Source organism: Arachis ipaensis, chromosome B2, assembly GCF_059453495.1.
Source record: "Arachis ipaensis isolate K30076 ecotype BB chromosome B2, ASM5945349v1, whole genome shotgun sequence".
NCBI lineage: Eukaryota > Viridiplantae > Streptophyta > Magnoliopsida > Fabales > Fabaceae > Arachis > Arachis ipaensis.
The window spans coordinates 4,710,540-4,731,912 of NC_142437.1; the positions used below are offsets into that span (position 1 = coordinate 4,710,540).

At 32.6% G+C, this 21,373-nt stretch overlaps 3 protein-coding genes and 1 long non-coding RNA gene across 9 annotated transcripts; 2 read left to right on the forward strand and 2 right to left on the reverse strand.

The window, feature by feature from the left end:
* Window positions 1-393: 393 nt before the first annotated feature.
* On the reverse strand, window positions 394-5,006 carry LOC107628128 (putative RING-H2 finger protein ATL21A). The gene is made up of 3 exons (XM_016330933.3): window positions 4,284-5,006; window positions 1,687-1,929; window positions 394-803 (listed from the first exon to the last, which is right to left on the reverse strand). Exons 1-3 carry the CDS (start codon window positions 4,957-4,959, stop codon window positions 610-612), a joined length of 1,113 nt encoding a protein of 370 aa, XP_016186419.1. The 5' UTR covers window positions 4,960-5,006; the 3' UTR covers window positions 394-609.
* A 1,431-nt stretch (window positions 5,007-6,437) lies between these two features.
* LOC110269141 (uncharacterized) lies at window positions 6,438-8,442 on the forward strand. Its single transcript, XM_021116796.1, has 5 exons — window positions 6,438-6,554; window positions 6,674-6,995; window positions 7,503-7,804; window positions 7,919-8,155; window positions 8,386-8,442. Exons 1-5 carry the CDS (start codon window positions 6,438-6,440, stop codon window positions 8,440-8,442), a joined length of 1,035 nt encoding a protein of 344 aa, XP_020972455.1.
* A 1,645-nt stretch (window positions 8,443-10,087) lies between these two features.
* Window positions 10,088-18,645, forward strand: LOC110268648 (uncharacterized). Of its 6 annotated transcripts, none has more exons than XR_002356924.2 (3): window positions 10,088-10,836; window positions 16,835-18,086; window positions 18,297-18,645. It is a non-coding gene; the product is annotated as an uncharacterized LOC110268648 (long non-coding RNA). The 6 variants fall into 6 exon arrangements; XR_015905464.1 differs by having other exon boundaries at window positions 16,835-18,040; XR_015905463.1 differs by having other exon boundaries at window positions 16,835-17,756; window positions 17,894-18,645.
* On the reverse strand, window positions 17,011-21,073 carry LOC107626663 (putative F-box protein At3g61730). Its single transcript, XM_016329560.3, has 8 exons — window positions 20,868-21,073; window positions 19,176-19,375; window positions 18,789-18,833; window positions 18,333-18,497; window positions 17,995-18,042; window positions 17,663-17,833; window positions 17,318-17,425; window positions 17,011-17,114 (listed from the first exon to the last, which is right to left on the reverse strand). The coding sequence occupies exons 1-8, from the start codon at window positions 21,005-21,007 to the stop codon at window positions 17,032-17,034; spliced, it is 960 nt and encodes a 319-aa protein (XP_016185046.1). The 5' UTR covers window positions 21,008-21,073; the 3' UTR covers window positions 17,011-17,031.
* Window positions 21,074-21,373: the final 300 nt, after the last annotated feature.

A 21,373-nucleotide genomic window follows, 5' to 3' on the forward strand; every position in this document is an offset into this window, starting at 1 on the left:
TTTTTTTTCCTTTATAAATGTTAAAGTTATTATTTGATGTAAACAAAAAATGTTTTTTTTTATCTCTAAATGATTTAGCGCCATGTTATTTTTATACACAAAATTAAAGTATATATATTTGACAAGAATAATATCTAATGCCATGAAGGGCAGTTTTTCAAAGAATGGGTAGTTATATGAAGCAGTTTTTTTTTGAAGAAGTATAGGGAGCTAATGGAGTATCTCTACAATGTGTAGAATGGGATTTTAGAGATGTTCGATTCATATCATATGTTTATTATCCCTGGTATCCGGATGGTTATTCTGAATAATATGGGTGTATTGTGTTTGAGAAATTAATAGTATTTTATCCTGAATGTTCATTTTTTAACTCATATTAGACCAAATAAATAGTTTATTATACACATTGTACAAATATTTTATTGGCTCTCTAACGGGATTTTTTTTTTCATCCTTTGGTTGCCTATATTCACATTCCCTACAAGTTGCCACCATCGACATCTTATTAGTTATTAGATAACAAATAAAATGTGAATCTTGCAATGGTATCTACACATAGATACAACTTTTTAATGATTGAGCAATCAAGGTGCACTACTAGACATGATATCATGAAGGGGATGGAGTTGGAGTGTTCCTGCAAACTGGGCATGTTGAATTCATTCTAAGCCACTCATCAATGCAATCTGAATGGAAGCAATGTTTGCATTCAGGGATGCATCTAATGGTCTCTTTGGAGTTGTACTCTGCCAAGCATATCCAACATGTTCCATTATTGGGTCCTGGCACCCTCTTACTCTCACCTATGTTCCATAATAATACAAATATGATTATTTTCTTATATAAATAAAATGTAAACACCAATATTGCAATATTATTAAGTCGAGTTTAATCTTCATAGTACTGTTAATATAACAAAATTTTATATAATCATCCAATTAGATTCATATATTTAAGATAATTTTTTAAGTAATGTAGTTAAAAATTAGTTATATTCACTGAGGTGATAGTACATGATTAATTGTTTGTATAAAACTCTCCTACATTGACTGTATATAAAAGTTAAATTTTACTATGTAGCATGATATTGAATATTTATAATGTTCTTAATCAAGCTTTTATAGCATTGTCTTAATTAATAATTATGATATGTTATATATAATGAATTGTTCTAAATAATAGATATAATAACAAGAAAGCAAAAAATATTATCACTTTCCCTTTTATAATGTTATTTTCAAGTTCATAAGATGTTGTTATATACATATTTGTATTGAGTATAATATTTTTTAAGTTTAATTATTTTATCCGTTTTTATAATTTCATTAAATTTTTAGTTAGTTCTTTATATTTTTCTTTCTTTTCAATTGGATCCCTATACATTGAAACTAAAGAAATATTCCGTTAAACAAAACCAACTTGCTTAATACTTGATTGAATATTTAGTTTTGTTTAACAAAATATTCTATTAACATGTTTGTCATAATAAGGACTTAGTTACAAAATATAATATATTAAAAATTTGATGAAACTATAAAAATTAGGGACTGATAAATTAATTAAACCTAATTTTCAAATATACAATCTTAGAAAATGTCTAATGTAATTGTAACCTAGTAGCTAGTAACATATGAATACTGGGCAAAATTGAAATATTTATATATGCATTATTATATAAATTCTCACCCAGCACAAGCTTCTCATAAGAGTCAATTGTAGTTTCATCCAATCCCAAAGTTGTGGTAATGGGAGGTTCAGGAGGATGTGGTGTTATTGCTGCTAATTGTAGTGCTCTCCTTGCAGCATTAGCATTGGAAACTCTATCTCTGTAGTACACACAGCATGCTAACACAACAGCAAAGATACAAGCTGGTCCAATTATGCATAATGTGATTATTCTGAAGGCTAAAAGTCCCTTTGATGTACCACCTAATAAAGATTCAAACCAAATAAACATAATACATAAGGAAATGATATTTGCAACTTTAATCTTTAGGCATCATTTGGACACACATTTTAGGAATTGATATATGAATAAAACGGAAATATTTGGTAACCAAAGAAAATCAGCCAAAAATAGCCATAACTTGTCTTATTTAGCATTAATTAATTGTTGCGATAATTAATTAATGCTAAATAAGGCAAGTTCTGGCTATTTTTTTTTTTTGTCTCCCTAGCATTACCCTAAATAAAATTCGACAATTTAGTTGTATTTGTAAATAAATGTAATATTGTAACTATAAATGATTTTTTTTGGGTAATGCTAGGGAGACAAAAAAAACAGCCAGAATTTACCTTATTTAGCATTCATTAATTGTCGCAACAATTAATGAATGCTAAATAAGGCAAATTATGGCTGTTTTTGACTAATTTTCTTTGGTTACCAAACATTTCCATTTTTTTTTACACTATCAACTAAAGTTTAGATGGATACAGTAATGATTATTATTCTATCAAAATCTATTTAAAAATTAGCTGTTAATTTAGATAATGATTAGCAGTTATATTTTTTTTTTTTGGTGACGATTAGCAGTTATATTTAATAAAGTACTAAGTATTGTTATATTTTTATTGGAATTATTTCTTAATGCACGGACAGGTAAAAATTTTCAGTCAATCATCTAATCTATTTCATACATTTAGATAATTATTAAAGTAATAAATTTAATAATTATTAGTTACTTTTATTAATGCGATAGTACATAATTAACTGATCATGTAAATTTTTTTTATAGTGACAGTGTATGCAAATGAAATCATTCTTTTTATTGTATATACCTATTTTTTAAAATGAAATGAATAAATATCTGAGTATAGTAATTAGTAATGTATTCTCTTTCTGTCATAGGTTGAGTTACTCTTATATATATGATTCTTATATATCTGATTGTATATAACTTTAGAAAGCAATGTGATGGCTAGCCTTTCCTAATTATGATATCACCAATAGAATTTGGTTATTGTAAAATCTTATCATAAGAACGAAGTAACGTAGCTGATAGATACAGGCAAGTTTTTTATTGTATGCTTAGTAACTTGCAATCAAAATAATAATATAATAAAACACGGTAAGCAATAGAAAAGTATAGGATATCAATATATTATCTACTAACTTATTATTAATAATAATTAATTGTTATATTTTAAATACATATATAAAGAGATACATCTAGAAAAGTATTTTTATTAGATATATCTACAAAAACATTTTTATTAAATACAGTTATAAATAAGAGTTGACAAAAGTTAGCAGAAATGATGTTGATAACGTAGCGGAATTGGTAAGCAATAGGCTGGTGGGTTTAATGTTTAAATTACTAATCTGACTTTGTTACTTTGCTATTAAAAATTTAGTAATATAGTAGTACTGTACTACTGTGTATGTATAGGGATGAATTTGATTGAGAAAACAAATCAACATATTCATTAGCAGCGATGATTTGACTTTTTTTATTTGAATATGTACGGATGTCACTTTACCTAGCAATCTAGCATAATTTTTCATTAATTTAATGCCAACATGCAAATTAAATCATAAAGTCAACCGTTATAAACAAACCAACAAAAAAGAAAACTCCCATTGTTATCGTTAGTGATGGTAAACCATTGACCTAAATTTTTGGAATGGATGTTTGTAACTTGAGCATGTAAATGAATACCATGTTTATTCTTGCTCTCTTTATTAGGAGTTAAGTTAATTAAACATAAAACAACTAATCAACCACTAAAATCAACTACCATTATAAAATCAAAAATACTATTTGTACATCAAAATCAGTCACTAAAATCAGCCACTAATATATTTGTATATAAATATATGTGTGGTTTAATTTATTTTTAATGTATATTTATATTCTAACATGTATTTATTATTGATAGCTGATTTTGATGGTTAATTTTAATGTACATGTAACATTACTCGTATAAAATATATGTTAAAATATCAATATATATTGAAAATAAATGAAACTACCATATGTATTTATACACAAATATATTAGTGGCTGATTTTGGTGTACAAATAACATTTTTGAACATAAAAATAATGGTGGAAACTCATGTGCAGTCGACTTCACGTGAAGTTGATATCTAAGAGCGTTAGATGATTAGACTAATTTGACTAAATTTTAATCTAATGCTCTCACCTATCAACTTCACGTGAAGTCGACTGCACCTGAGTTTCCACAAAAAATAATTGGTAAAAATAATTCTCCTGTGTTAGTCCTATGAATATGTTATTTGATTCCTACGAGAATGAAGAATGAAGAACAGAAAATCTTTACCTGTATTGTAATCATCGGAGCAACGAATTCTATCACTGGTATTGTTCTCAAATTGACACAATTTTCCTTGTGATTCACATACTCTGCAATCAGGTTTATTCCATGTTAATTGAAGATCTTGGATAAGATCATCACCAAGATTTCTCACAACTGTTGTGCTTGAAAATGGAACTGAAAGCCTTCCAATAACTTTGCATGAAACTGGCAATGAATTATTGGCCAAGTCCCCTGAAGGCACAGCAGATACAAAATATGTTGAATTGCTAAGACAATCAATGGGAACGGACCGCGACGCTGCGTTGCGAGAATTGCAGCTTAAGAAAGTGTAGTTGCGACTCAACATGGCAATGAAGGGGGTACCCGAAAGATTGAGGCTTAGAAGACGTTTTGGAAGGCACTGATCAGGGTCATAGACTTGTATCTGCTGTGTTAGATAGTTTATGTTGCGTACATAGAATTCTCCAGAGAATGGAAGATCTAGAACTGTTTTGGCGTCATTGGTGCAGATTAATTTGAAACCAGGGTAACCACAATAAGGATGTTGAAGCTGGTTGCTTTGAAGTTGAAAGGGGAAACGAATGAGCATGCTTTCACACCAAGAAAATTCGCAGTCAGAAGCTAATATTACAGGGTAGATGAAGAAAAGAGAAAGAATCTTCTTCGTTAGGGTTCCCATTTGCTCTCTAACTTAAGGTGAACAAATTAGGCAATAGGAAAAGGACTTTATAAGAAGAGAAAGAAGAAGAAACTGTAGTCAAAACTCAATCGAATTTTATATAACAAACTTGAAAGTCAAATTATATTTTATATTGCGTATTAATGTAATAAAATAGACTGACAGTGAGTGACAGAGATATATAGAAGGTAAGAGTATGGCTTACGGCAGCTATGTGAAGAATTACTAATTCTTTTTTTTTTTACCAAAAATAGGAGACTCGAATTCACAACTTTTTAATTGAGTATGAAAAGACTATGTCATTTGAGCTATAACTCATCGGCGAATTACTAATTCAATGTCAACCTAAGTTAGTAAATTACTTGGAATTACTAATTCAAATCCTTCACATGATACCTTTCAACATTTCTTGATTTTCTTGTTAAGTCATCGTTAGAGCAAAGTGGAGGAATTGAAATGGATTTGATCCGAACGTGCTGCATCTTCTAGATTTCAATCCTCAGTACCAACCCATCGAGGATAATCATCTCCCAAATTTCTACTTAGGGGTGTGCATGGCCCGGCCCGGCCCGGTCCCGAACACTTTAGGGGCTAATTTGATGTGATTTCATCGGGTCTAGGGCCGGATATGGGTCTCAAAAGTAGACCCGGTCATTATTTCGGGTCGGGTCCGGGCCATAACTCGGGTCACCCGAAATCGGCCCGGTCATCATACACAATTAATATTTTGTGTTATTAGTGATGGATGATGGCTATTATTATGTGAAATTTAAGTATTGTAAACCTTAATATTTTGTGTTATTAGTCATTATATATAACACTATAAGTTAATATTTTATGTTTAAAATGCATAAGACTTTAGACTAATGCATAATTTTGTGTTATTTGTATTAATTTAAATATTTGGTGTTATTAGGCAATATCAGTATTGATTATGGTTATACTTTAATTTTAGAGATGAGTTACTTTTTATTATATTTTTCTAAGTGAATTTTACCATGTCAAATAATGGTTGGAGTCTTGGAAATTTGGATATTTTTACATGCTAACTTACAAGAAAGTATCAAGGTAATATAATGTTAACGGCCCGATTTTCACCTAGTTTTTACCTAGTATAATCGTGGCCCGAAAGTGTATAGGTTTCATCGGGTCTAGGGTCGGGTTCGGGTCTAACAAATAGGCCCGGTATATATTTCGAGCCGGGTCTGTGTCACATCAAATCCGGTTTCACCCGGTCCATGCACATCCCTATTTCTACGTGAATTTCTGTGAATTCTCACTGTGTGCGATGGCGGCATATGTAGAAGTGGGAGTTAACAGTAGCTGTCTCTTAGTTATGATTTAATATCCCATTAAGAAAGATGATTTGAACATGGTAAGTGTAACGATGATTCTAATGACGCAGCTGGAAAAGAATATAATAATAGTGTGAGGTCTTTTTTGAAATTGTTTATCCGGACCATAGTTTTTTCGGTCCGATGGCCCTGTACGAAGATGGCCGAGTTTGCTCAAATTGTGAGCATATACCGTCAGAAGGGATAACTTCTCGCCAATTTTTTTCGAAATGGATTCAATTCGGCGTGTTATGCAGCATTGTGAGTGAAGTATTGGTGTACTTTTTATATATAGAGATAGAGTTAATTTTGTTGAGAACAAATTACATAAATAAATCAAATTGATTTAAAATTTATGCAATTGCAACTTTTTAAAATAGGTTTGTGGCATGGGAAGAGGTTTGCGACATGGGAATCCATTGTCTTCATTTCTATTTGTTCTTGTTGCTGACGTTCTGCATAGGATGTTCAGGGAGGCGGTAAGAAATGGGCGAATCTCACCGTTATTGGTGGGTAGAGATCACGTTGAGCGGTCACATCTTCAGTTTGCGGATGATACTGTTCTGTTTTGTCTCCCGGAGGAAGAAACCATAAAAAATTACAGGAAAATCCTGCGTTGCTTTGAGCTCATGTCAGGGCTGACTATTAATTTTGATAAGTCTAGCCTGATTCTTGTTAATTGTGATGTTCAGTGGATACACCGTATGTCTAGAGTGCTGGGCTGTAAGGTGGCCTCCCTTCCGATAAAATATTTGGGGATCCAACTATGAGCGAACTTGAGGTTGATGAAGACTTGGAAGCCCGTTATAGAAAAAGTGGAGCAGAAGCTGAGCATTTGGAACTTGGAAGGCCAAGGTTCTAAATAAAGCCGGCAAGCTGGTGCTTATTAAATCTGTTTTGAATAGCCTACCAGTTTATTATTTGAGTTTGTATAAAATGTCAAAGGCTGTTGTAGAGAAACTGATTTCCCTACAGAGAAGGTTCCTATGGAGTAAGGAGGATGGTAGGTTTGGTATGGCAATGGTTAGGTGGGAGGTGGTGCAGGCCCCCCAAAAACTAGGGGGACTACGTGTCGGGGATGCCATGGTGCGTAACACAGCCCTTCTCTTTAAGTGGTGGTGGCGGTTTTCGAAGGAGGATTGCCCCTTATGGAAGAAGGTGATATGCTCTTGTAACAACCTCAACCCCAATGTGATGTTGTCATCCCAGGTGTTACCTACCCGGGGGCCATGGAAGGATATCTGTCAACTACAGTTCAAGGATCAACACTAAAACAGAAGATGATCAATGGGCTGTCTATAGAGATTGGCGATGAGAGAGGAACTCGGTTCTGGGAAGATGTATGGTTGCGTGGTGGGACCCTAAAAGATCATTTTTCCAAGGCTCTTCTCAGTTTCAAACCAAAGAGGATCCGTCATAAGGGATTGTGGGTTTTGGGACGGGTTAGAGTGGAGATGGAACTTCCAATGGAAGCGAGAGCCTTTCCAATGGAAGTTGGACTTAGTGAACCAGTTGCATGAAACATTAAGACTGGTTAATCTAGTATATGGGGAGAGGACAGAGTTGTGTGAAAATTTGATAAACAGGGTGTATTTTCTACTAACTCCTTTGTGCAACTGATGCAGGTGGAAATGCTTTTGGAGGATATAGCGAGCTACAGCTTTACTAGGACAGTTTGGAAGGGTTTAGTCCCACCTAGAGTTGAATTGTTCATATGGTTTGTCTTGACTGGAAAGGTCAATGCGAAGGAGAGGCTGAGTCGGCTGGGAGTGGTTAACCAGGAAGATGTTGTCTGTGTGTTGTGTAATGAAAGTGTTGAATCTGGTTACCACTTGTTTCTTGGTTGTGGATTTTCTTGGCAGGTGTGGTGTGCATGGATGTCTTTTGTTGGAAGGCAATGGTCATGCTCGGGAACGCTAAAGGAACATTTTCAATGTTGGACTAAGTTATCAACTAGTAAACAGGAGCGCAACAGGTAGATGGTATGTTTCTGTTGGAATATTTGGCTGGAAAGAAATAGGCGGATTTTTCAGAAGGAAGAAAAATGGGTTGACGATATCATCTACCAGTCCTCCATGAACTATAAGGATAGGTGTGGATCCCTTCTGTTGCTGATGACAATGTCAAAGATGACAGGGGCATCAATTAGTATTTCTTATATGGTACTCCTTTAGAATTGCGACTTTTCTGTTTGATATTTCTATGCTCCACTTGCTGTGTTGAGCTCTTCCTTTCAAAAAAAAATAGGTTACATAGTTATATTTTTTTAATCTATATGTAACCGATTATAATATGCATGTAATTCGCTATTGAAATGTGTGCAAAATAAAAACTACTACAAGTATTGTGATTTCTGAAAGAATTAGACCATAGATTATAAAATGCAGCAGTTTATATAAAAATAAGGTATAAAGTAATCCGTTGTAACAAATTATAAAAAAGGAGACATGTCGTATGAGCTTAACTCTTTAAAGAACAAAATCTCTAATATTAGATATTTTTCAAAATTTGCTTGTTGAATACAGGTTATAACTTAAATAAATAGGAGCATAACAAAGACTATGAATAGTAGAACAAGTTAGAGTAAATCACTGAATGCAAGAAACTCTATTATATAACAATTTGTCAAATATTTAGTAACAAAATATATATAGGGTTATAAAATGTGATTATTTTACATTAATATATAATTTTTTATTATAAAATATTATAAAATAAAATAAATTTAATCTTTTTATAATAATTTTGTTACTTTTGTTGTAAATATAACTGATTCGTATTCTCAATAGAGGGGAAGGTGAAAATAGGTTCCATAAAATTTCGAGAATTTATTATGCCAGTTATGAGCGCTTTCTCTCTCTTTCTTATTTCAACTTTTTCTTTCTTTTTCCTTCAATCGACTGAGGAGAATACTCATCTCTTGAGGGTCGTTTTTCAAATAGAAACCTACATAAAATTCAGATAAATTAAAAATTTTGAGAGAGCAGTGTTAGGTAATTAATGACCTTTTTGAACGATATGAACAACGGATGTTCAATTTATTAAGTGTATGGATGATTATCCTAATATTAAAATTTAGGTGAGTAATTTAAGAATGTAATGTATTTTTACTTTATTTAACTCATTATTCACATTGTTCACAGAAATTATTGTCTACTTATACTTTTTCATTTTGAGAATACAACTCTCAGAGACAAATTTAGACATTTTGACATGTAAAATTTATACAAATTTTTTAATTATTATTTATTTTTTTATTATATAAAGATAAAAATTTATACATGATATGTAAAAATTTTATGCATGATATGTAAACATTTATAACTAATGGATAACTTGCTAATTTTTTTCGTAATGAATCTGTGTATTATGGAGGATTACGAAGTGTTGGTATATTTCTTATATATGGAAATAGAATTAATTTTTTTTAATTTAGAAATCACAAATCAAAGACTCGATTTTGGATGGGTATAAAATTGATCTTCCATTTTTTAATTTTAAATTTTTACATGAGAAGGTAAGGTGTGATCTCTCATTTTTAAATTTTTTTCAATGTTCTGAAAATCGGATCGGATCGGCCGGTTCAATTGGATTAATCGAAAACCAGTCACCTAGCCAGTCCGGTCCATCTACAAAACCGCCCTATAAAAAATCGGTGGAAAAATCGGGCGAACCAGTGATTAACTGGCGAACCGGACAAACCGGTCCGGTTTTTGAAAGCACCGGTTCTCTCCCCCCATGTTATGAAAACGGCGTCGTTTGAATTTAAAAAAAAATTAAAAAATGCTGAAGAGCTCCATCGATACAGCCACTTGCCCACTTCACGAAAATCCCTAATCCCCCAAAAGGCCAAAACCTTCCAAGACACTCACATTCCCAGTTTCCCACCCTAGGCTCGAGGCTGGAGCTGTTGCAGACGGCAGTCAACGGACGCCGTGTATCGAAACAGACGCCGGAGCAAGCGCCACCGTCGCGGGTCGTCGCTCACCGTCGCGGCCATGATCGAGCAGCCCCTCTTCGCCACCGCATCCCACCGCCATTGCCACCGCATCCCACGGCCACAGCAGCGACGGCGTTGACCACGGCAACCACCACGGCATCCCTTCTCCCTTCTCCCTTCTCCCTCACTCTCATCAGTCTCACCCACCCAAATCCCTAACCTACTACGGCGCTACTTCCCTCTCTCTCTCAGCCAGGCGCCAGCAGTCCCTCTCTCTCTCAGCCAACAGCATTCACCGCCTCCTCGTCTCTCTCTCAGCCAACAACAGCAGTTTCCGGCGACCCATCGTCCGGCAAGCTGACCACCATTCTTACCTTCCCTCTTCTCTTCTCGCCTCTCCTCCTCCCTTCGAACGCTTCTGCCCTCACTCAGCTCTCGTCACTGCCACAGAGAGAAGCTGAATCTCTCTGCCCTGCATTGTTCCGCCACTCGCGCCGCCCTCTGCGCCGCCGCGAGCTCAGCCGGCCACCACCAACTCTGGGCGGCACTACTTCTGCTCTTCTTCCCCTTTCTATTTCCCAGTCTGTCTCTGCTACATTCCAGGTCCCTGCCTCATCCCTGCTTCCTGCTCTGTTTCTTTATTTTCTTTTATTAATTCTGTTATTAATTTTTGTTAGATTGCTGATTAATTCTGTTTGTTAGGATAGATAGATATATATGCTGTTAGGAAGCTAGGTTGTGGTTAGAGGATTCTAGGCCGGATAATTGCTCAGTTCTTGATTATCCAACATGGCTTAATACTGCTTGTTTGCTGAATGATGTTGGTGTGATCATTACTGTGCTGTTTCTGTTTCATGTGACCTGATTCTACCTGCTGCCTTGCTGAATTGTACATGTGAAATTAAGTTTGATGCTGCCTCTGTACATGCAATCCATGCTTTTCTCATGTTAATTGCAATTTTTGGATTCATGTGCTTATATTTTGCTGCTACTTGCTACCCAAATTTCTAGAAATTGCTCTGTTTTTAAACTTGCTATTAAGAGTTGAACGTGGTACTTTTCAAATTCTTAGTATCACTATATTTCTCTTCCTTAATGATCTATGAAATTGTTTAGTTATAAACTTTGATATTTGAAGTTGTTTGTGAACCTCTAATATTAAGTTATGGATAATTTATTACGTGAAATTTTAAATTTTATTAAGTTATAAATTATTGAATTTATATATTTAAAATTATTTTTAGATTTTTTAATAATTTTATTTAATATTTAATTAAACCGGTTGAACTCCGGTCGAACCCCGGTCGAACCAGTGAACCATTGAACCAGTAACCTCATCGGTTTATTGACCGGTCCGGTTCTCGCAACCTTGATTTTTTTAGTCTCATTTATAAAATAAATAGTAAAAAATTATACTTTATTCTCTAAAATAAAATACAAAATTTAAAGTATCAAAATTCCAAATTTTTAACATGGTGAAATCAAATTCTTAGCACTAATTTAGATTTTTATAATTTAAAATTTTTTTAACTTCAAAACCATCTTACTCATTTGTTGCAACTTAAAAAAATTTACTCCGGCCCACACAAATTGAAGCCTCTAATCTATGCTAACCAAAAATTTAAATTCACCACACCCAAAATCTAAGTCTCTAATTTGTGATTTTTAAATTAAAAAAAATAATTTCATATCCATAAAAAAATATGGTGAAAACTCAGATGAAGTCGACTTTACGTGAAATTGATACCTAAGAGCCGTTAAATAAAAATTTAGTCAAATCAGTTAAATCATCTCACGGCTCTCAAATATTAACTTCACATGAAGTCCACTTTACTTGAGTTTTCACCAAAAAATATACCAATATTCTATAACGCTGCACAACATCCCATTGAATTCAGAACAAAATTAACTAATTAATTTTTAATTTAAAAAGAGTTGAACCATTATAAAACTATAAACTAATAAAAAAAATTAAAAAAGTTTAAACAGTTAATTAGTAATTACATTCTCACACTCTTCTATTATTCATCTAGTGCATATATATATATACACAAACAATCACACTTTATGACACACAATATTTTAACTAACTCTAATCACGCTCACACATTTTACGCATGATCTAACAAAATCCATCATACAAATATTTAATCTATATTTTTCAGTCACAGTATATACTTCACTAACATTTATAACATGAATATTTACTTAACCGACTTGGTACAATATCTGTCATACATTTCACAAAGAATTAACTCAAAAACATCATTTTATTAGATTAAGAACCACAAAAAATTTTATATTCATTTGAATTTATTTTATTTCCTAATATTATATTTATCTAAAGAATTGTATACACTAAATTTTATTTTAAATACTCTCTCTATTTTAAAAATTCTTAGTTAATTAATTATATATATCTCATTTTTTAAATCTAAATTTTTAGAACTTTTCGGATTATTGATAAGCTACGAAACACGGATACTTCGCTGAGTTATCGTATCTGCGTGTCGGACACATTTCGGACACGACACTCACCGACATTCGTCCAACACGTGTGTCTGCTGTGTCCAACCGTATCTTAACAAAAAAAAAAAAAAATTCTTCTCCGGATATGCATACGCCTGGACACACATAAATACAATCACGTGTCCGCGTGTCCAGTTTTATTCTTAACATATATTCTTAAAATAAATTTAGATATAGTATATATTATTATTTATTAAAACAAAATATTTTAAATACTTGATATAATTAAAATAAGACATTAAAAATAATTAAAAATTTTAATTTATATTTTAATATTAATAAAATATCAAAATATCATTACAATTTATCTAAAAAATACTTTATATTTTATATATATGTGTGTCCCCGTGTCATGTATGATTTTAAAATTCGCGTGTCGGTGTGTCCCGTGTCGTGTCGTGTCCCATGTCCGTGTCAGTGTCCGTGCATCATAGTTGATAAGTCTTAAGTTAAATTAACTCATTTTTTAATAAAGTCAATATTTAAAAAAAAAAACTAATATTTTTTATTTTTATTTTTATTTTTATTTTTCTTCTGAACATGAGGTAAATTTAGGCATTGATAATGAATTACTGAAATACAGTTAAACCTTCTAAATCAGAATGTAACCCTAAACTTGATCTTGGCACTAAACCACTAATCCTAACCACATTCTTAATCCTACCCTCTGAAAATTCTTTATGAATATACCCTAATTCTAAGCCCATCTCATATTTCTCCTATTCTCTAATTCTATGACAACTCTTTTCGTAAGTCCAATCATAACTGTAACCCTAAGTACAATCCTAACCTTAAATCTATCCACGGTCATAGCCGTTACTCTAACCCTGACTATAAACTTAATCCTAATCTTAATTTTAACCACAAGTGTAACCATAATCCGAATGTAATCCTAATTTTTTCCCAAATCAAACTAATTAATTGCTAAACCTAAACACTAAATCCAAATCCGAACATCGTCCCTAATTATAACTACAACCATAAACCTCTTTCCACTAAAATTTTTCATGACTACTCCAAAACTAATCTGTCGAATTGCTATGAAGTCACTAATTAGACTCACGTTAAAATATTTGATAACCAAATGTCCCAATATTTTAAAAATTGAAATAACCAAATGTCCCAATATTTTAAAAATTGAAATCACTTTAATTATACTCTTAATGCATCAATCATTGTGTCTGTCTTTTTCGACTTATGGCCCTTCACAAACCATCAAACTTTAAACCCAAATAAATTTATTGTAGCTATACACACCATGAATTGTAATAACTACAGTCACTTTTAATTGATAACTAAATAATAATGTCAGTTCCATTTGTTTTTAAATACATGCGTTTTAATTGGCAAATAAATGACAAACTCTTAGGAACTATTTACTTTGTCATAGGCTCATAGCCTTATTCAATTTTTTTTTTCTTTGGATCATAGGCTCATTCAGTTTTTAGAAACATATCTTCGGTGAAAAATTATTTAGTGTCTCATGTTGAAGGTTGTGGTAAGCTTAGAGAATAGGGGTTGAATCTATGCCTTCCTTTTAAGTTGCTGTTACTACCATTTTAAAACAAACTTTCAATTCAAGTTTTGTTTGAACTCAGCAGCGGAAATTTATGAGACAATTTATTTTTGTCTCATGAATATCAGAAAACAGAGCTCAGCAGAGAAGAGAAAAGCTAACACCAGCATGTATCCTGGTTCAGTTGCCTTGTGTTATGCAATCTACATCCAGTCTCCTAAGAATTTTACTATAGTTAACAGTATTACATACACCAATTTCACAGGATTGACTCAATCCTTTCACATTCAAATTCTAACCTAACTTGACATTGGCTATGCTAATACCTAACTATTCACTCTTAGTGCTAACCCAACTAAAAAAGAGATACCTCACAGGTACAAGATACAAGACATAAACATACCTAAAGAAATCTGAAAATAACTTTAGGCTTTTCTCTCAAGTGTTTCACTCAGCCTTTTTCCACTCATGGCTTTTACTTGAGCTTTCTCACAATGCCTTTTCTCTCAAGAAATTACAGAAAGATAAACATTGAAAAGTACATTACAATCTGTAAAACATGAAGGAGATTGATTTCATCAACAGCCTCTGTGCTATGCGAAAAACCAGATTGGCAAGCCTCTGATTCAGTTCTTCATACTGGCGGAATGCACCTTTGATTAAGTTACACTGTCCAGTTAGTTGAACTTCTTCAAAGAGCTCTCTCAGAACAAAACCTCTATTCACTGGTTTTCTCTCCTTGCTTCTAAATGAGCAGAAGGTCTTCTTTTATCTTCTTGCATGTTGCTTGGTTCTTCTTCTAAGATCAACACCTTGAGCCTTGAGTTTCACCAACCCACAGATTCACTTTTTCACATTAAACCTTAGAGTAGAAACTTTGCTTCTGACTTCTTCATCTTGACCGAAAGCCATAAAACAGTAACTATAGAAATCTTCTCATAATCAACTTGATCTTAGCCATTGAGAAACTACTTGGTCCCCAAGTATCACTTGTGACCGTAGATGTACACCAGAATAGGGCAGAGAACAACTTTTCCTTGAATGCCATTTTCGGATATAGCAAAGAGTTGGGAAGAAGAGAAGAAGATCTGATGCATGCAAGATGAGATGGATTACCTTTAACCTAAGCTTGATTTGGTTTGGATTTTCTGTTTTAGCTTCTGTGTTTCAAGTTTAAACTTTATTTCTCTTGCTTCTTTGGTTACTAGCTTAGGGAAGAAGCTTTTTTCTCTCTTTCTCTTTCTTACTTTTCTGAAGCTTTGATTTGACTTGATCAGAGAGGAGAGTAACGTTACTTTTGGTAAGGCAAGATGGAGGGAATTGAAATTCACTTTGGACTTAGATCGGTTTGGTTCATGTAACCCGTTCAGCCCATCTGATTCCTTTGGCTTCTTTCTTTGCTTTTTTTCTTGGGCTTTTGATTTTTGCTTTCAGCCCATCATCCTTGCTATTTGTTTTGCATTTCATTTGGGCTGCTTAATATTGAATTAAGATCTGCAATAAATAATTAGAAATAAGTGATTAAAATTAAACAACACTAATTATTTATTTTGCCCAAAAATAATATTTGTCATCACTAATTAATTTAGTTAATTTCTTAATTCAACACATGTCATAATGAGTTTTTTTTATTATGGATCATCTTATGTCTTTCTTCCTATAGCGCCCAAAGAAAATTCTCTAAATAAATCTTTAATACAACATCTTAGGCCCACCTCACCAAAAAAAATTGTTAGGGTTCACTTGGTTTACACACACCACCTATTATTAAATTCATTTTTATAGGAATCATTAACACACTACAATGAATAAATTCAATCCTAATTACTTTTTTATAATGGATAATTCACTTGAATAAATTATTTAAAGATTAAAATTATATAGACATTCTAAATTTAAATTGATTATATGTCTGTGCTAAATAATTTTATGTAAATAGAATCTAGTTAAATAAAATTATATCAATACACATAAATTGAATCAATTGAGTTCGCTTTATATTTTTATATTATATAATACAATATGATGTATACATAAATACGAGTATTTAATAAATAAATACATATATTTGCATTGAAAGCAATTGAAGTGAAAAATAATATAATAATTAATTGAAGTTGAATTGAAGGATAGGTCTTACCATGTAAATTTGTTCCTTTGCTCTCTTTCCTTTTGTCTTACCGTCAGAAAAAAAAAATGTAAATCCATTCGATTTATATTTAGTGATATAAATTCAGCTAAATCGAATTTATTTGTGTCGATTTATTATAAAACTTTTTTCTTTTACCAAGTCAAGTTTAGTTATTTCAATTTAGCATAAAGTGTAAATTAAATTCAATTGATTCGATTTACTTGTATGGATATAATTCAATTACTAACTTCAATTTATATAGAATTATTTAGGATCTACCTGTAACTAATTTAAATTTAAGACATTTGCATAATTTTAATCTTTGAACAATTTATTCAAGTGAATTTCTTTTTTTTTTTTATCTACTGACAACAACTCTTTCTTGTGGGACCCTATACTAACACAACACTCAACACTTCTTACAGTCAAAATACCTATGGAACACGTCTGAAGTATAACATTGTGACACTACATCATTAGCATCAGCGGATGCTTTTCTCTTTCAGCACCGTAGAAAAATCCATACAAATAATTGTTCTCAGGTATAAGCCTATAGTAGTATAAAAAAATGTCAAGAAGCTAAGGCAGCTTAATGGCTAATGTAGAAACTATGGAGATTGAATCACAGGAGCTGCTGAGAGATTCTTATGGAGACAACTTCTCCATCAGGTCCTGCCCTCATGGCATGGTATTTCACATTAATACCTGCTTATATTAAAAGAAAGATGAAAAAGATCATGAAAATCAAGGTAAGTGTATTAAAAATAAAAATCAAATGAAACTGATAAATTGCTAAGGCCTAAGGACTAAGGACAATGTAATTAAGAAATTTGGGATTTTGGTTTTGCTGAGATTGAGATTCATTCCAGTGATAAATACAGGAATATATGAAATCTTAAGCCTCTTACCTTCATTTTCTTGTAAATTAGTGTTCACAGCAACTGCATGAAAAGCAATCATGGCCTTGGGCTGCCAGTCATTTGGTTTTCCAATCCATGACTTGTAATCAAATACCGCTGTCATATAATTTTGGAAATTAATTAAAAACAGATTGTTTGAGGCTAATAATATTCTTTTATTATGGATTATCTGTATATGAATTCACTCTTTTTCTGCAAAGTTAACTTTTGTAATTGAAACTGAAAATTTCCAAATAATTCTGGTCCTATAAACCGAATGTGATTTCCTTATGCACTAACATTAATTTATCCTTAAGAACACATTTGATGAGGCTTGAAGTATCAAAAGGCTACCAGATGTGGAAGAGTCCTCCAAGTGTTTGGCGTCAAAAATGGCGCCAGCAGCCCCATCTGCTCGCTTCTTGATATCATGAGATCCCACCAACTGGTAATCCCAGCTCCCATTTTTGTACCCTTCACAGAGGAATAGTTCTATGTGCCTTGCATCTAATGTCTGCATTGTTCCTATATCAAATAAGAAAAATCTGTCAAATTTATTTTTAATCTTGTCCACCCTAATGGCAGAACCTAAGTTTTCGTGAAGATTCTATTTATCATGTCCAAATTACAAAGACAATTGCAGTATAATAGGATGTGCAGTATTTCATTCATAATATTCAATTTACCATCACAAGTATTCAGATCACAAACTGGGCATCGTACAAGCTGCAGGTCTGAAAATTTAACCGTATCAACAAATATAAGTTCTTTTCAATAGGTATAAGAATGGCACCAACAAATATAAGTTAAGTTTTGGAACCTTTTTCAGCCAACAAAATAATGGATGAGTAAAGATTAAAGGGAGAAAAAAAATTAAAGGGAAAGATATCTTCAATGATTGTTGGCTGAAAAAAGTTCATTCTTAATTTTTTCCTGATGATTTATTTATTTATTTTGAAAATGATTTAATTTGGTTTCAATACTATAGTCCTGAGATATAGAAGTTGGCTTGGTTGGGAGGTACCAGCTATCCAGATTCCAGGTTTAACGTTTTCTACCACGCAACAACCTTGGGACCGCAACATCTTTTCCAAGGTTTCACGCTCCTTGATCTTCCCCGGAAAAGAAAGCCTCTCAGCCAGGATGGCTACTGAAGAATCAAAAGAAAAAGCGCCAATACGCATCCAATCTGATAGCACATTGGAAACAGTTAGTTACAAGATCAATAATTTTGCTTATGCTCCCTGTGAACACATTAACAATTGTGCATGGAATCTACTACAATTTGTTGTGAGTTACACGGCCTTTGCAATAATATTATCGTCTCCTACGTTTAATTCTTGTCTTCTTCTGTGGCAGTATTTTTCCATCGCTCCTTGAGAAAATTCAAACCTCTAGTTTCATTAAATAAATACAAAAATAGATAAATCCTTTGGCGACTGGCGTGGAGTGATGTCAGGGTAACATAGAACCGACTCACCAATGTGTTTCTCCTGCTGACGGAACATGTAGGAGTGGCTTCCATCTGCATAATTCATTTTAAAATCCAAGTAAATTGGGCAGTGACAATGCATTGTAACAGGTATTGGATCAATATAAGTTGACTTAGTTATAATAGGAAGTAGCAAATTTCCTTTTTCTAAAGAAATTTCCCTTTGACTGTACACATTCATATTTTCTCGAGTTCCCAGTTATCCTACTCTGAATTCCTTACCCATTCTTGGCCAATCGTAATTCACTCACTTAGTTCATTATATAGTAAAATTACAAATAGTAATACTATGACTCGTATAATATACACTATTTGTTAGTGTATTGAAAAAACTTTTTTGAACTTTCAAGAAGGGTAAGGGTTTTTAGATCTTACCGAATACTGATTTATACAGCTGACTCCAACTGAATGCCACGCGTTGAGGGGGTGGGACCTGAAGATCACGAATGCAAACGAACTTCCATATACCATCATCCATAATTGCGCGGCTGAACCATTGGTTTGTTGCTGCCAGCATAATAAGAGATTTTCCATCCAAAAACTTAGCAATTTCTGTCCAAATGTCCTCGTCATACCTTCACGTTAAGCATTGGGAATTGCAAAATACTAATTCAGAGAATAAAATAATAATAATAAATTGAAGTTATTCACAATCATTTATCGAAAAAATAATGATATTTATTATTTTTACAACGTTAACCAATCAAGAGTAGACATTAAAAAGTATACGCTATATACGTTAAAAGAAATGAAGTATTTAATTGTAGTGAGATTGGTATTTATTTTTAAGATTCAGCTAAGATGTATTTTTAAGACATACTAAGACTAAGGTTATCAATGAAAAACAGTTTTTATGAAAAAAATAAGAAATTTAAATTTTTAATATATTTATTTTATATTTATTAAAATAAAATATTTAAAACTCTTAATTATGATAATCTTAATATTTGTTTTAAAGATAAATATTAGTTAAGCTCTATTTTTATTGTATTAGTAAAAATCTCACAAAATTATTATTAACGAATAGTATTACTCTCAGGTAATAAAGATAAGTACAAGAAACTAATCTTTACTTAGGTAATATTATTAATTTTTTTATTATAAAATTATTTTTTTAAATTTTTAATTTTTTTTACAGAATTTAAAATTTAGAGTTTAAAATTTAATATTAAAAAAACATTAATGGGCGAAAAAAGATTGACTCGGTTAGTAGATTGCATGAATTATTTTGCTAAAAGTAGAAGCTATAGACAACGACGATTTGAACGTTTCTATTAGCATTTCTATTTAGAATGGAAAAAAAAAACTGCCACAACCAAACACAGATTCTAACACAAAAACAGAGTTTAACGGGATCAAGCAGTGTAAATTTTTCAAATATTCAAATATCCACAAACAAGATTTGGCAGAGTGATGGTCTAAAAAACGCGCGTGCATTATTGAGCAGATAGCTCTCACTGATAAGGGAGATGAACGATCTACACATTCGGAATGAAGCAAATGTTTCAAATCACAAAAATCATACACCAGCTACGGATGATGCGATCTCTCATCAATTCCTCTTCCCTCAAACAATCTCACAAGAACACGATATATTCAGCTAGTAATTTCAAAATCCGAATCCGATTTCCGGAATCCTATTCAAAATTTCATCGAGCAAAACGAGCACCATATCATAGATCAAAACACCGCATATTCAAAACCAACCGAGATATCAGAATTAACGTATATATATCATAAATGATATTTTGTAAGAGCGAATCTCATAAGTCATAACAAGCACAGTGGTTCGTTCTATTCAAAGCAGAAAAAACCAGCTAACAGAACAAGAACGATTGAGAATGACAGAAGCTAACTGAGCCAAACGGATCATCGCTACTAAGAAAAATCACAAACAGCAACAGATCCAGACGAAAATCCGATCGGTAACTCGGAGATGCATACATTGCAAGCAGCGACCACAGATCCACATTTATAATTCAAATTCCTATGAATATATAAACGCGCGAAGTTGCTGAAATAGAAATTTCGAAGTTGAAAAAGATTTTAGAGAGCGAAAGAGAGAACCATGAGAAAGTAGAATGAGCAGAGAGGAAGGGAGGACGAGGAGAGGAGCACGAGCAGATAGTCTTGCTTCGCCGGATTCTCTTTGCCGCCGGCACATCCACGGCGGGGGAAGTAGTGTCACTGCGAAGTTGCTTCCCCATGCTTGATCGGAAATCAAAGCTTAGCTCTCTCTCTCTCTATCTCTCTCTCTCTCTCTCTTCTCTCTTTCTCTGAACTTCACAGAAGTTGAAGCTGCGGAAGGAGAACCACCACTCTCTCTAAACACAACGGTTCTCAGAGCTTCCCACACTTTATATAGTCGCGCCAAAACCTCTCATTTCAAATGAATAAATAATTTCATAAGAGATATAACCGTAATTTGAAATCGCTACGTAAATAACCCTTTTTTTTTTCTTTTTGGTCGGAGATAGTATTTTATTTTAATTATTAAATGAATATTATTTTAGGTGGTGTAAAATTGAATATGCTTTTTATGCTCATCGTTTTAATTTAATTTAATTTTCTTT

Coding starts and splice junctions, on each gene's coding strand:
- LOC107628128 (XM_016330933.3), bottom strand. CDS start 4,959: ATGGGAACCCTAACGAAGAAGATTCTTTCTCTTTTCTTCATCTACCCT. Junction 1,930..4,283: donor CTCCGATGATTACAATACAG/GTAAAGATTTTC, acceptor AATCTTTATTAG/GTGGTACATCAAAGGGACTT. Junction 804..1,686: donor TTATGAGAAGCTTGTGCTGG/GTGAGAATTTAT, acceptor TATGGAACATAG/GTGAGAGTAAGAGGGTGCCA.
- LOC110269141 (XM_021116796.1), top strand. CDS start 6,438: ATGGCCCTGTACGAAGATGGCCGAGTTTGCTCAAATTGTGAGCATATA. Junction 6,996..7,502: donor TGATGTTCAGTGGATACACC/GTATGTCTAGAG, acceptor TTGTCATCCCAG/GTGTTACCTACCCGGGGGCC. Junction 7,805..7,918: donor AAGTTGGACTTAGTGAACCA/GTTGCATGAAAC, acceptor CAACTGATGCAG/GTGGAAATGCTTTTGGAGGA.
- LOC107626663 (XM_016329560.3), bottom strand. CDS start 21,007: ATGGGGAAGCAACTTCGCAGTGACACTACTTCCCCCGCCGTGGATGTG. Junction 18,834..19,175: donor GCTGTATAAATCAGTATTCG/GTAAGATCTAAA, acceptor TGAATTATGCAG/ATGGAAGCCACTCCTACATG. Junction 17,426..17,662: donor GGAGGACTCTTCCACATCTG/GTAGCCTTTTGA, acceptor ATTATATGACAG/CGGTATTTGATTACAAGTCA.